Source organism: Podarcis cretensis, assembly GCF_951804945.1.
Source record: "Podarcis cretensis genome assembly, chromosome: 11".
In the NCBI taxonomy this organism is placed as follows: domain Eukaryota; kingdom Metazoa; phylum Chordata; class Lepidosauria; order Squamata; family Lacertidae; genus Podarcis; species Podarcis cretensis.
Window position 1 is genome coordinate 65,178,921 of NC_137180.1, and position 14,451 is coordinate 65,193,371.

Sequence of the window (14,451 nt, forward strand, 5' to 3'; positions counted from 1 at the left end):
CATTAAAAGTCAGATTTCCTTGACATCTGATGGGAGGGTGTTTCACAGGATGAGCACTACCACCGAGAAGACCCTCTGCCTGATTCCCTGTAACCTCGCTTATCACAGTGAGGGAACTGCCAGAAGGCCCTCGGAGCTGGACCTCAGTGTTCGGGCAGAACGATGGGGGTGGAGACGCTCCTTACAAGGCTGAGGCCTTTGCCAGTCCCTGGTCAGTTTTGTCAAGTGAGCAGTTCAGTTGCATCTGGGCTTTAAAGGTAAAGGTAAAGGTACCCCTGCCCGTACGGGCCAGTCTTGACAGACTCTGGGGTTGTGCGCCCATCTCACTCAAGAGGCCAGGGGCCAGCGCTGTCCGGAGACACTTCCGGGTCACGTGGCCAGCGTGACATCGCTGCTCTGGCGAGCCAGAGCCGCACACGGAAACGCCGTTTACCTTCCCGCTGGTAAGCGGTCCCTATTTATCTACTTGCACCTGGAGGTGCTTTCAAACTGCTAGGTTGGCAGGCGCTGGGACCGAGCAGCGGGAGCGCACCCCGCCACGGGGATTCGAATCGCCGACCTTTCGATCGGCAAGTCCTAGGCGCTGAGGCTTTAACCCACAGCGCCACCTGGGCTTTAGTCCTGGGCTATTAGCAGGTTCCTTCTGCTTCCTAGTCAACCCTTTCCCTTGACTGACAACGCCTCTCCATTCTCTTTCTAGCAATGGAGCTTTTCACCCATGCACGTGGAGCATGCAGATCAGGGGTTTGTGCGTTACCTATGAACCACCTATGAACCCCCCCAATCCAAATACCATTTATATCAATGGTTCCAGCATCTCTCCTCTCCCTTCAGCAAGGAGGTCTTTGCAGCACTCCCAGCTCCTCTCTTGCCTTTGTTAGGGGAGATTATGATTTTGTTTCTATTGTCCAATTCTGATTTTTTTCTATTTTATTTTATTTTATTATTATTTTTTAAAAAAACCAAACCCAGAGTTGTCTAAGAGGTACCCTAGGTGATCAGACCTGAGCTGGGGGTAAAATGGTTCACTGTTGCCCACCCAACCCGGCCCCAATCCGGGCACCTGCCTTTCCAAAGCTAATGATTCAGGAAAGCTGCTGCTACCATTATTCTGGAAGTGCCAATTTTGTGAGCTTTCTTTTTTTTTTAAGGGCCCAGAAGAGGCCTAGTATTAGGTGTGAATTGTGCAACTCACTTATTTATTGAGTGTATAATGGGGGGAGGCGGAGCAGTTATTTTGTGAAAATTCCCTGCAGTAGAAAAGTCCCTCTTTTCAAGGTTGATGGCAGAGAACTTGGATGAGCAGGAATGGATGGGGTGGGCTTGGGACTTTAGGGAAAGTCATTTGGAAAGAGGTGCACTTCCTCTCAACTGGCCTTCCCCAACTGGTGCCCTCCAGATGTTGCTGTACTACAACTCCCTCCAGCCTCTGCCAGCACAGCTGCTGCAGCCGTGGGAATTGGGGGGCAGTCCAGAAACACCTGGAGTGCAACAGGTTGGTATAGATATAGAAAAGCATTTCACTGGATGGCATGCGCAGGGCCTTGCAGAGCCAGGCAGAGGCCCGGGCCAGGTAGATAATGTGCCCCCCCCTTTTTTTTTTTACCCGGGGATAGCTGAAGTCTTATAAATAAGTAACTATATAAATAATTTTCACAAAAGTTATGCTGACAAATAATTTTATTTCAAGGCTTAAGCCGTATCTGCATATAAAGACAAAATGGAAAATAGAGATATACAATGTTGTTGTTCTTTAGCTGTTTAGTTGTGTCCGCCTCTTCATGACCCCCTGGACCAGAGCACACCAGGCACTCCTGTCTTCCACTGCCTCCCACAGTTTGGTCAAACTCATGCTGGTAGCTTCAAGAATACTGTCCAGCCATCTCGTCCTCTGCCGTCCCCTTCTCCTTGTGCCCTCCATCTTTCCCAACATCAGGGTCTTTTCCAGGGAGTCTTCTCTTCTCATGAGGTGGCCAAAGTCTTGGAGCCTCAGCTTCAGGATCTGTCCTTCCAGTGAGCACTCAGGGCTGATTTCCTTCAGAATGAATCAGTTTGATCTTCTTGCAGTTCATGGGACTCTCAAGAGTCTCCTCCAGCACCAGAATTCAAAAGCATCAATTCTTCGGCAATCAGCCTTCTTGATGGTCCAGCTCTCACTTGCATACATCACTACTGGGAAAACCATAGCTTGAACTATACAGACCTTTGTCGGCAAGGTGATGTCTCTGCTTTTTAAGATGCTGTCTAGGTTAGTGCTTTTTAAAAATACATAGGGAATGTATGCTGACTAAGGCCCCCTTTGGAATCGGAGGCCCGGGCCAAGTGGCCCATATGCCCCCCCCCCCGTCTGTGCCTGGGCATGCAATCCCTGATACATTTACCCAAGAGTAAGCCCTGTTATATAACTGGATTTACGTACACCAAAAAGGTTTGTTTCCTATCATCCAGAAAATACTGTTTGTCTGTTTCTCTATTGTTTGGCTCCCATGCCAGTTATTGCTCTTCAAAACCTAGCTGGGTTGGGTGCCCTCTTTGCCAGGCTAGGAATACCAATCAAGATGCTCTCAGGGGCTTGTCATGGCTTCCAGGTGGCACTTGGCAGCTTCCTAACCTGTGCCATCGGACATTTGGGCACCCCCAGTTCTGCGCGAAGCCATGGCTGCAACATCTCATCCCCAAGAGGTGCTGGGACGGTGTGAATTCATCGGCAGCCACCCCCCCCATGACCCTCCCCTTCTCCCCCTTGCAGGTGGAGCTGTCAGACGGGACAACCCACATCATCACCGACGCCTACGCGGGCAAAGAGTACATCATCCAGGTGGCAGCCAAGGACAACGAGATCGGCACGTGGAGCGACTGGAGCGTGGCCGTGCATGCCACGCCCTGGACCGAGGAGCCCAAGCATCTCACCACGGAAGCCCAGGGAGCAGGTGAAGCCATGGAGATGCTGGATGAGGAGGGTTTTCCATGGGGACGGGAAGAGGGAGTCATTTCTGGGGGGGAGGAGGTCTCGCTCTGGCAGGGCTAGTGCCAGGGATGGAATCAGATGATGCAGAGGCCCTTAGCTCTTTATTCAAGAAAACCAGACACAACTCAGCAGCAGTTGGTCCCCACTTTCCACCCTTCCGCAGGCTCCTCCTATAATAATAATAATAATAATAATAATAATAATAATAATAATAATAATAATAATAATTTATTTATACCCCGCCCATCTGGCTGTGCTTCCCCAGCCACTCTGGGCGGCTTCCAAGAAAATATTAAACTGCAGTAATGCACCAAACATTAAAAGCTTCCCTAAACAGGGCTGACTTGAGATGTCTTCTAAAAGTCAGATAGTTGTTGTTCTCTTTGACATCTGGTGAGAGGGCGTTCCGTAGGGCAGGTAGTAATAGCAATTTATTATTTGTACCCCGCCCATCTGGCGGGGTTTCCACAGCCACACTAGGCGGCTTCCAACAAAGATTAAAAATACATTAAAATGTCACACATTACAAAATTCCCTGAACAGGGTGCCCCTAGCCGTGCCTTATGAGGAACGGCTAAGGGAACTGGGCATGTTTAGCCTGGAGAAGAGGAGGTTAAGGGGTGATATGATAGCCATGTTCAAATATATAAAAGGATGTCACATAGAGGAGGGAGAAAGGTTGTTTTCTGCTGCTCCAGAGAAGCAGACACGGAGCAATGGCTCCACATTACAAGAAAGAAGATTCCACCTAAACATTAGGAAGAACTTCCTGACAGTAAGAGCTGTTTGACAGTGGAATTTGCTGCCAAGGAGTGTGGTGGAGTCTCCTTCTTTGGAGGTCTTTAAGCAGAGGCTTGACAACCATATGTCAGGAGTGCTCTGATGGTGTTTCCTGCTTGGCAGGGGGTTGGACTCGATGGCTCTTGTGCTCTCTTCCAACTCTATGATTCTATGATTCTACCGAGAAGGCCCTCTGCCTGGTTCCCTGTAACTTGACTTCTCGCAGCGAGGTAACCGCCAGAAAGCCCTCGGAGATGCACCTCAGTGTCCTGGCAGAACGACGGGGGTGGAGACACTCCCAAATATTTCCCAAGCATCTCAAACTGCATCTGCTCACCTCTGGGATCTGGTTGTGCCCTTCTTATTATCCTGTGCATTCTTGGAGACTGGGGTGGCAGGGGAACTTGTTGATGCCAGAGAGGGAGGCTCCTGGGATTATTCAGCAGCTCTTGACACACACATCCTTTCTGCTTCATGCTGTGATTCCTGCATGTTCAGGGGTTGGAACCCCTTCCAATTCTTCTTTACTTCTGCGTAGCCCGTTTTGCAGACCAGGTGGAAGATTCCACATCAGAACAAAAGCGGTTGGAGGGTGGCAGCCAGGCGGGCCACATCCCCTTTCCTTCTGCGGGTGCTGATATTGTCTGCGCCTGAGGCCCACCAGATCTGGAGTCCTCGGCCAGCAGGGAAACAGTCCCAGATGTGGCTGACATCTGGGAGGTCCTGTAGCCAGCTTTGAAAGTTGAGGAAGTTGCAATGCATGGCTCTCCGCAGCCAGCCCTGTAACACCCAGTATTCCTGAGTGCTCCCACAGTTGCTCAGAGATAAGGAGTTTTGCAAAACAGACCCTTCTTTCCATGCCAAAGATGGGCAGTGCTGGCATAGAAGACTTTTGAACTTTTGGAAGAATCCATCCATTTTGCTTTGGAAGGAAAGTGGTGATGAGCTGGGTGCTTCCCTATGGAGTGTTGTGGGAATGGGTTTTCTGCTCTGCCAGGGGGCTCAACGAGAAACCCTTCCCAGGGCTCTGATTTCTGTGTCCCCAAGGAGTTTCTGCCCTGCTACCTTTGGAGTGGCTCTTCTGGGGTTAACGTGCCCATTTTGAAGGGCAAAGGCATGGAACCACGGAAGGGGAGGGGGCTCTTGCGCTCCAATCCTGCTTGCAGACGTTTCCCTTTGGGACGTCTACATGGCCACTGTGGGGACAGGATGCTGGACTAGGTGGGCTATTTGGCCTTTCTTTATGTTCTTAAAGGACCCCTGACCATTAGGTCCAGTTGTGGCCGACTCTGGGGTTGTGGCGCTCATCTTGCTTTATTGGCCAAAGGAGCCGGTGTACAGCTTCCGGGTCATGTGGCCAGCAGGATTAAGCCACTTCTGGCAAACCAGAGCAGCGCACGGAAACGCCGTTTACCTTCCCACCAGAGCGGTACCTATTTATCTACTTGCACTTGGACGTGCTTTTGAACTGCTAGGTTGGCAGGAGCAGGGACCGAGCAATGGGAGCTCACCCCGTTGTGGGGATTCGAACCGCCGACCTTCTGATCGGCAAGCCCTAGGCTCTGTGGTTTAACCCATAGTGCCACCTGCGTCCCAAACTCTTTATGTTCTTACGTGAGGGTATAAACAACTATGACTACCTGAATGATGCCCCTGCCACCCCAAAGTGGTTTTTCCATTGGGGTGCTGTGTCTCTTTAAGTGTTTCTGGCTGGAACACCGTTCATTAGGCTTGCAAAGTCCCTGTTTCCCTCGACAGCACCACCACACAATACAACTCTCCTCCAGACGAGGTTCTTGCTTCTACCAACACCTCCAACAGTAACAGTGCTGCTGGCCAAGGAGATAGGCTTGCACAGATCTTCACAGGTTTATCAAAGGAGCTGAGGTCCTGCAGTGACTTTATCCGTGTTCCGAATTCCAGACCCCAAGACATAGTGATGGCCCTGAAAAGGAGTCACACAAGTTCAGAGGAAGTTGCTTTGGACTTATCCAGACTTCCTCTTGTCCCACTTTCCTCCGGAGAAAACTGCTCTTTAGCACTTAATCAGTGCAAACAGCCATCCAGGTTTTCTGTGGAATGCTGTTTGTTCTGATTCAGCACTAAAGAGCAGGCTTTTTCCTGGGAGAGGAGTGGGGCAAGGGGGAAGGGGGAAACCACTCGGACCCATGCTTTATAGGCACAGTAGAAGTGTGGACAAGGCCTTTGTCTGGCCCAGCCTAGTACTGTCTGCCCTGATGGGCAGCTGCTCATTCTCCTGAGTTGTCTCAGGCAAAGAAGGGTAGCTAGCTGTTGTTTGCCAACAAGCATGGCCAATGGTAAGGGATTTTTCAGCTGTGAGTTGGACTAGATGACCCTTGGGGTCCTTTGCATGATCCTGCATGCAAATCCCATGCTCTGCCCACTGGGCTAAAGTCCCTCTCCCATCATGGAGGCAGAGAGGTCCTGTTAATAGCTGTGAACCACGATAATTCAATGGAACTTCCTTGTTCAGATGCAGTCTACCTCTAATGCCAGGGATGGAAGAAAGATTAGCCAGCCTCATGCTCTGCTTGCGACCTTCCCAGCGGCTCATGGTAGGATCAGATGGACCTGGGTCTGATCCTGCAAAGCTGCTCTTCCGCCTGCCACTTGCCAGCTGGTTATGCTCTCCCCACCAGGAAAGGGCATCGGGGTTTCAGGAAACGTGGGAACCAGAACAGCCGTGTGCTTCGCAAAATCTCTGGCAAAAGGCGCTGTCCAGTGTGGGTTTTTGTAGCAGCACACAACGGGAAGCCTGTTAGCGAGGAAAGCCGCAAAGTTAACAACTCTCTGTTTCTAGGAAAGAGCTGGGCTGGCTTCCAAGTGCATAATGTGATATCAGCCTCTGGCTTCCCAGAAGCAGCCGAGCAGCGTCCGGGCTGGTCCCCTCAGCTGGCACCGGCGCTCGTGGGGTTGGGAAATCGAGCAAAAAAAAAATGCTGTCCACTACTAGGAAAGCACCGGGAGGCCTGCCAAAGACCCTCGGGGCGTCTGGTTGTGCGCGCACACACACGGGGGAATGTGCAAATTACCGGTGCTGCCCAGCTGCACGACAGACTGTATAGAGACTGCACATTTCGGCACGTCAAGGGGGTCAGCTCTTAGGGGTTGCCGTGCACGTGAAATCACCTGACAGATTTGGAGAATGTTGCAAACCACATAAACCCAGACTGTGCAACATCCCCCATGCTCCCCTCTTTGGTCCTGTTCAGTTCTTTAAGGTGACCATTGGTGTGTTGGGGACAGGCTGGGGTCTCTCTGCACCTGATATGTCTTTGGGTGCCCCTTCGCCCAGAAATGGCCAAAGTCCAAGCCTGAACATTATTCCCACCTTTCCTTGGGCTTGCTTTTATGGTTATAGGAAGCGGATAGTGCTGTGGTCTAAACCACCAAACCTCTTGGGCTTGCCGATCGGAAGGTCAGCGGTTCGAATCCCTGCGACGGGGTGAGCTCCCATTGCTCTGCCCCTGCTCCTGCCAACCTAACAGTTCGAAAGCATGCCAGTGCAAGTAGATAAACAGGTACTGCTGCAGCGTTTCCTTGTGCTCTGGTTTCTGTCATGGTGTCCCGCTGCGCCAGAAGCGGTTTAGTCCTGCTGGCCACATGACCCGGAAAACTGTCTGTGGACAAACGCTGGCTCCCTCGGCCTGAAAGCGAGATGGGCACCGCAACCCCATAGTCGCCTTTGGCTGGACTTCTGTCCAGGGGTCCTTTACCTTTTTACCTGTTTATGGTTAAGCAAGTGCAAATCGCTTTCAAGAACTACACCGAATAGTCACATCAGTGCAAGACGGGATTTCAAAGCTGGATATATTTTGCAAGTGTCACCTGCTTTTTCATCTTTTTCTCTACCTGTTCACTGGTTTTGATTGCCTTACACTGTTATTTTGGGCTCCGTTTTTGTTTCCTTAACGCTGGTGTGGCGAAGCGTCCCTGTGACATCACCCCAGCCAGTTTGGGATCATGCAGCCAATGTTACAGTGTCACAGTGCAACATACCCAGTTAGCTTAGGTTGTGTGATGATCGTCAGTAACAATAAATGCATGCCTCCGTGCCCCACCTCTCCCACAAAAAAGGCAAAACAAGTAACTCTTTGTGCCCATTTGCCTCCAAGAAAGATTGAACAAGTAAATCAGTGATGGTCAGTGTCCTGCAACTTGGACTTTAGCGTGAGCAGAGACTGCCCTCTGGTGGTCATGTGGCTTGGCTTGCAAGTAGGAAGGGCAGCAGGCATCTTGCAAAAGTTCATTGCAACTCTGAGCCCCATTGACGCCAATGGCATTAATTGCTCTCTTAATGAATGTCGTTTAGGAATGTTCTCCAGTGGGTTGCACTTCCTCATCCATCTCTTGGTGGTCCCTGCTGTGAAAATAGCACCCAACATTACTATTCATATTATTAATATTGTTCATTTCATCTTTATCCTGCCATTCCAACATGGAGCGCAGGACAGAGTACATTCTTGCCCCCCTCACAACAACCCTGCAGAGTAGGGCTGGGTGAGAGACAGCAGCGTTGGATTGCATGGCTGAGGGAGGAGACCTTACTTGGAAAATCAATACAACCCAGGTGGTTAAGAAAGCCCAACAGAGATGCCATCTCCTCAGAGTATTGTGGAAGAACGATGTCAATCAACATTTGATGATCTCCTTCTACCGGTCCACAATAGAAAGTGTCCTTTCCTACTGCATCACGGTATGGGACGCTGGTTTGACATCGACTGATAGGAAGTGCCAACCTAGCAGTTCAAAAGCATGTCAAAGTGCAAGTAGATAAATAGGTGCCGCTCCGGCAGGAAGGTAAACGGCATTTCCGTGCACTGCTTTGGTTCGCCAGAAGCGGCTTAGTCCTGCTGGCCACATGACCCAGAAGCTGTACACCGGCTCCCTCAGCCAGTAAAGCGAGATGAGCGCCGCAACCCCAGAGTTGGCCACAACTGGACCTAATGGTCGGGGTCCCTTTACATTTCCTGCTTGGCAGGGGGTTGGACTCGATGGCCCTTGTAGTCTCTTCCAACTCTATGATTCTATGATTCTATGACATTTACATTCTGCATGGACTAGTTGCATGGCAACATGTGCAAGTGGCTTGAGATACCTATGAGGTCCATAAATTACCATATAGCATCTATTCAACACAAAAAACAGCGACAATTTGTTGTTGACAAAGGGCAGCTGGACATATAAAGGGCCCCATTACCTTCATGAGCTGAGTGTTGATTTGCAGTGTCCAGTGCACAGCGGAATGATGAGGAATACGTGCTCATACTCTATATTGCTTTATTTACATTTCAAAGCTGGTAGATTACAGAAAAACATCTTGTCTCTGCCGGAGCAGAAAATGCATCCTCTCTCCTCTGAAGCACGGAGAGAATCACACTGTGAGAACAGTGAAAAACAGGAAACCAGTGTACGTCACATCCAGTCTCCCTTTCCCGTGAGAAACACAACAGCAATGCTGTCTGTGGAATGTAAACATTGTCTTGTGACAAGCCTTTTGCTGCACAGTGAAGAGAGCAGAAACCAACACTGAGGGCTTCATCAAACCTAAATCCGGCCCTGACTGTACATGACTCCATGGGGCAAGGGGGGGCCCTGGACGCCCGCTCTACCTGTGCCCCTGGCATTAATCCCTTTCCCTTGCTTTCTCCCTCTCCTTCAGAGACGACGACCGCCAGCACCTCAGCCTTTGTGGTCCCCACCACCACCAGCATCGGGAACTCGGAGGAGCAAGGAAGCGATGGAGCCATCGCCCTGTCCTGGGTGGCTAGTCTGCTATTGGTGGCTTTCAGCATCCACTTTATTTAGTGAGTGTCTCTTAGGGCCCCTCCTTGTGGGATGAAGAGGGCGGGGGAAAAGGGGAAAGAAAGCAGGAGGGATTGTATGGAAGCTGGCATCTGTCTGTTTCAGGAGATGCTGGAGGGGTCCGTCTTTGGGGGTGAGGTCAAGCCATGGGGAGGTTGTGGCTGTTGGGACCATGGACCGCTCTCCCTGTGGACTCTCCTTCCTTGGAGGTTTCTCAGCAGAAAGTTCTTCCTGATGTTTGGCCCCCTGAGGACAGGACAGGCTCTCCATAGGATCTTTTTTTTGTTCGATTGTTTTTATTAATTTCCCAATAAAAGATATCCAATTAACATATCAAATCATAATCCAATAAAAATAAAAAAGGTTGAATTATCTTCCGAATTGCAATTATTAACGTATTTTTTGCTCTATAAGACGCACTTTTTCCCTCCTAAAAAGTAATGGGAAATGTGTGTGCATCTTATGGAGCGAATGCAGGCTGTGCAGCTACCCTAGAAGCCAGAACAGCGAGAGGGATTTCTGTGCAGCGCTCCCTCTTGGTGTTCTAGCTTCTGGCTTAGCCCCTCAGTCCCTTCCCCCACCTCCCGGAAAAGCCCCCAAGAGCCGTGCAGGCTGCCCTTCTCCCTCCTCGGGGGGAAAACCTGCAAGCGCCACACACACGCTCCATGCGGCTCTTTAAAGGGGGCACTGAGTAGAGCCTGGGGTGCATACAGGCTCTGCTCAGCGCTCCCTTTAAAGAATTTTTTTCCCTTGCATTCCCCCTCTAAAAACTAGGTGCATCTTATGGAGTGAAAAATACTGTAATTTTATGGCTTCCCATAGTCTGCACCTTGAAGCATGCCCAAATCTCAGTCCTGCCTCTCATCGGTTTTTCCATATTTCCACATCTCGATTTTAACTCTCCATAGGATCTTGTGGTAGCCAATTTCCTCCTCTTTGCATTTGTCCAGTCCCTTTCTAAAACCATCCAGGTCTCTTGCCATCGCTGCCCCCAGTGGCAGTGAGTTCCAGGGTTTAGCAAGAGGCGGTGACGACCGCCACCAATTTGAATGGCTGGCTCAGAGGTTGGCCAATGCGGGAACAGGATGCTGGACTAGGGGGGCCACTTCTTATATTCACTTTCCCTTTCCCTCCCCCTTACTGTAGACTCGGCCTCGGAGCCCCGCTGAGGAGGACCCCGACTCACCGGAACGTCTGTCTTTGCTTCTGTTTTGCACATGGTCTGAAGGACGTGTTCCGTTTCTCTTCATCGCTGCACTTCTCAGAAGGCCGAGCCCCCCAAAAAAGAAGATCCAAGGGGGGCCAGGCTCTCCACCTGCCCACCCACCCACCTGCCACCCAACCAACTACAAACTTTCCCGGAACTTTGCAAAGCCGCCTGACTAAACCTTCAAAAGGACAGAGGAGCTCTCCTCGCACGCGAAAGTGACAGGCGGGAATGTGGGGTGGGATCGGGGGGGGGTGTCTGAGCGGGGGGAGGAGAAAGGCAGGCCTGAAGTGGGGAGGGAGGGAGGGAGGGAGCAGCAGCCTGGAGCACCAGCCACCCCCCGGCCCTGGGTTCAGATCATACAGCTAAACCACCACGCCAAAGACCCTCTGCTGGGCATGCTTCGAACCCGCAGCCTGGTTCCTGGACACAGGAGCGCGACAGACGGACGGACGGACAGGGCGGCTCCGGGAGGGGAGGCCACGAACCTGACGCCCAGGGGGGCTGCCCCACAAGGCCAGCGTTCCTCTTCCTCCCCTTCCTCCTCTTGGCAGCTGTGAGAGAACGAACCTTTGAGCCCTCGGCCGGGCAGAGAGAGTCAAATGTGCCCAGGGAGGCATTGCGGCTCTGCCCCACACATCACGGTGGGGGGCGGAATAAAGCAAGCACCCCCACCGGGAGCCACGAGACGGGTGCGTCAAGGCGGCTGGCGGGTCTTTGTTTTTTAAAAGAAGCCGTTCGTAAGTGTCCCACCGAAGGAGACGTCAGGAGGGGGTCCCATCTTGGAAAACACACGCTCACCCCTTCCCTCCTGCCCCATTTGTAGCTGTTTGTCCCCTTCCGTTTATACAGAGAAACTCCTTAGGTTTGTGTATTGGTCTTATTATTGGGGAGTGGGATGTATACCCGATGGAACTGTAGCTAAACTAAGATGTCCTCTTGGCCCCCACCTCACCTAAAACTGCCCTGTTCCCTCTCTTCGCCCCTTCCCCAAATCCTGTTTTGTAAGAATCCGGCTTCCCCAAATTCCCTTCCTCTCCCTCCCTCCCCCTCGTTTCAAAGTGCAGTATTGAACACCCTATGCCCTATTATTCCAAAACGATAATATGCTGTATTTGAACTTTTTATAGATGTGTATATATATAAAAAAAACTTTTAAAATCACACACACTTCACTGAAGGAAAAACAAAAAACACCCGCACTCACACAAGAGAGAGATTGTTCATTAAATGTGACCATTTCATTATGGGTTTTTGTGTGAATGTGGTAAATGGTTTGGTTTGGAGCCTTGGAGCCAGGAGCCTTGAAACGAGGAAGAAGAAGGAGGATCTGCCGTCTCATAAACGAAGGTGCCAAGGCAATAAGGGGGGGGGGCACATGGGACAGGACACACACACATAAGGGGCAAACTTCGTACCTCCACTAGGAAGAACTTTCTGGTGGTAAGAGCCCATAGACGGTGGAGCAGACTCCCGAAGAAGGTGGTGGTCTTGTCTTCCTTGGAGGTTTTTAAGTAGAGGTTGGATGGCCGCCTTCCAGGTGTTGTGATTCCAGGCGCTGGAGGGGGTTGGCCTAGATGACCCTCAGGGTCCCTTCCAACTCTGCAGCTTGAATATTCAATCATCATCATCATCAGACCTTTATTGGCATCACTTACAAACATTCAGAATAAATAGGCCAGTGCAATCTCGTCATAATAATAATAATAACAACAACAATACAGTGGTACCTCAAGTTACAGACGCTTCAGGTTACAGACGCCACTAACCCAGAAATAGTACCTCAGGTTAAGAACTTTGCTTCAGGATGAGAACAGAAATCGTGCTCCAGCGGCGCGGGAGGCCCCATTAGCTAAAGTGGTACCTCAGGTTAAGAACAGTTTCAGGTTAAGAACAGACCTCCAGAACAAATTAAGTTCTTAACCTGGGGTACCACTGTAATAATAATAATATATTTCTACCCCGCCCATCTGGCTGGGTTTTCCCAGCCACTCTGGGTGGCTCCCAATAGAATATTAAAAACACAATAAAACAATAAAACATCTAACAGTAAAAGCTTCCCTAAACAGGGCTGCCCTCAGATGTCTTCTAAAAGGCTGCTAGTTGTTGTTCTCTATGACATCTGGTGGGAGGGCGTTCCACAGGGCAGGCGCCACCACCGAGAAGGCCCTCTGCCTGGTTCCCTGTAACTTGACTTCTCACTGCGAGGGAACTGCCAGAAGGCCCTCGGCGCTGGACCTCAGCGTCCGGGCAGAACGATGGAGGTGGAGACGCTCCTTCAGGCATACTGGGCCGAGGCCATTTAGGGCTTTGAAGGTCAGTACCAACACTTAGAATTGTGCTCAGAAATGTACTGGGAGCCAGTGTAGGTCTTTCAAGACTGGTGTTATGTGGTCTCGGCGGCCGCTCCCAGTCACCAGTCTGGCTGCTGCGTTCTGGATTAGTTGTAGTTTCTGGGTCACCTTTAAAGGTAGCCCCACGCAGAGCTCATGGCAGTAGTCTAAGCGGGAGATAACCAGAGCATGCACCACTCTGACAAGACAGTCTGTGGGCAGGTAGGGTTTCAGCCTGCGTACCAGATAGAGCTGGGAGACAGCTGCCCTGGACACAGAATGGACCTGCGCCTCCATGGACAGCTGTGGATCTAGGATAAACATACCAAATTTCCTCATCTTTTCCTCTTGAGGTTTGGTTATGTGGGGCTCTTTTGCAAAGCCATCATGGAGGAAGTGTGACCAGCATCCCAATCTCTCTTCTGGTTTATCAGGAAGTGATTTATAACCGGGAGAGGGAAATGAGTGCTACCAGAGCTGGCCGGCAAGCCACCCTTTGGACTGGCCCCGAGAGCCACCTAGGGGGTCCTTTGGGGGTGGGGGTCTGGCCAGCGCTGGCTTCAGTGATCCTCTTCCTTCAGCTGAGCAGGGGAAAATGACTCTTTCCCCATCCAGATCCCCATTAACAAGTCCCCACCCCTCCTGGAACGAGGTCTAGGAAACGAGGATTAGGAATTAATTAGGGGCCCCGGTGCAGCTTTTATTGCACTGCTAAAAGTTTTTAGGGCTCATTGGAGGGATGTAAGAGCCCACAGTGGGGTTGATGGGAAGTTTGCCCCTTGGCATATTGAACTTCCATGCTCCAAGCTCCTTGATGCGCGCGCACTGCTGGGATCAGGGGAGGAACGGGGAGCGGAGGAGAAATATGGCTGTGGGGTGGAAGATGTTCAACAATGGGACCAGATGTGGATCTCAGAATACGGCTCCTATCCCTTTTGGCTCAAACGGTCTTCACAGACAGGTCAGGTGGTGAGGAGTCACATGACTGCATGCAGGTTTCAGCTGCAAGGACCGAGTCCAGAGCAGTCGGAGTCTGAGCTCGGGAGAGACATCGGTAGCAGTCTCACTGCCTGAAGGTTGTTCATTAGTGGGTTTTCAGAGCCAATTTTGAAAACCCAGGACACATCTGAAATGCAAGGCTAGTACAGTCATACCTCATGTTATGTCCACTTCATGTTACGTTCTTTCAGGTTACGTCCCATGGTGACCCGAAAGTACCAGAAGGGGTTACTTCTGGGTTTCACTGCTCGCGCATGCGCAGAAGCGCAAAATGACATCACGCGCATGCACAGAAGCGGCGAATCACAACCCGCGCATTCTGCTGGGAGCCGCCGGGA

At 51.0% G+C, this 14,451-nt stretch overlaps 1 protein-coding gene across 2 annotated transcripts in view; it reads left to right on the top strand.

Moving 5' to 3' along the window:
* CNTFR (ciliary neurotrophic factor receptor) overlaps positions 1-12,030 on the top strand; it is a 430,283-nt gene extending 418,253 nt beyond the window's left edge. For both annotated transcript variants that reach the window (XM_079995051.1, XM_079995052.1), the window contains 3 exons: positions 2,750-2,930; positions 9,432-9,576; positions 10,721-12,030. In XM_079995051.1, coding sequence (XP_079851177.1) covers positions 2,750-2,930; positions 9,432-9,576; position 10,721 — 327 coding nt within the window. In that variant the 3' untranslated portion in view covers positions 10,722-12,030. The remainder of the gene's footprint in view (positions 1-2,749; positions 2,931-9,431; positions 9,577-10,720) is intronic.
* Positions 12,031-14,451: the final 2,421 nt, after the last annotated feature.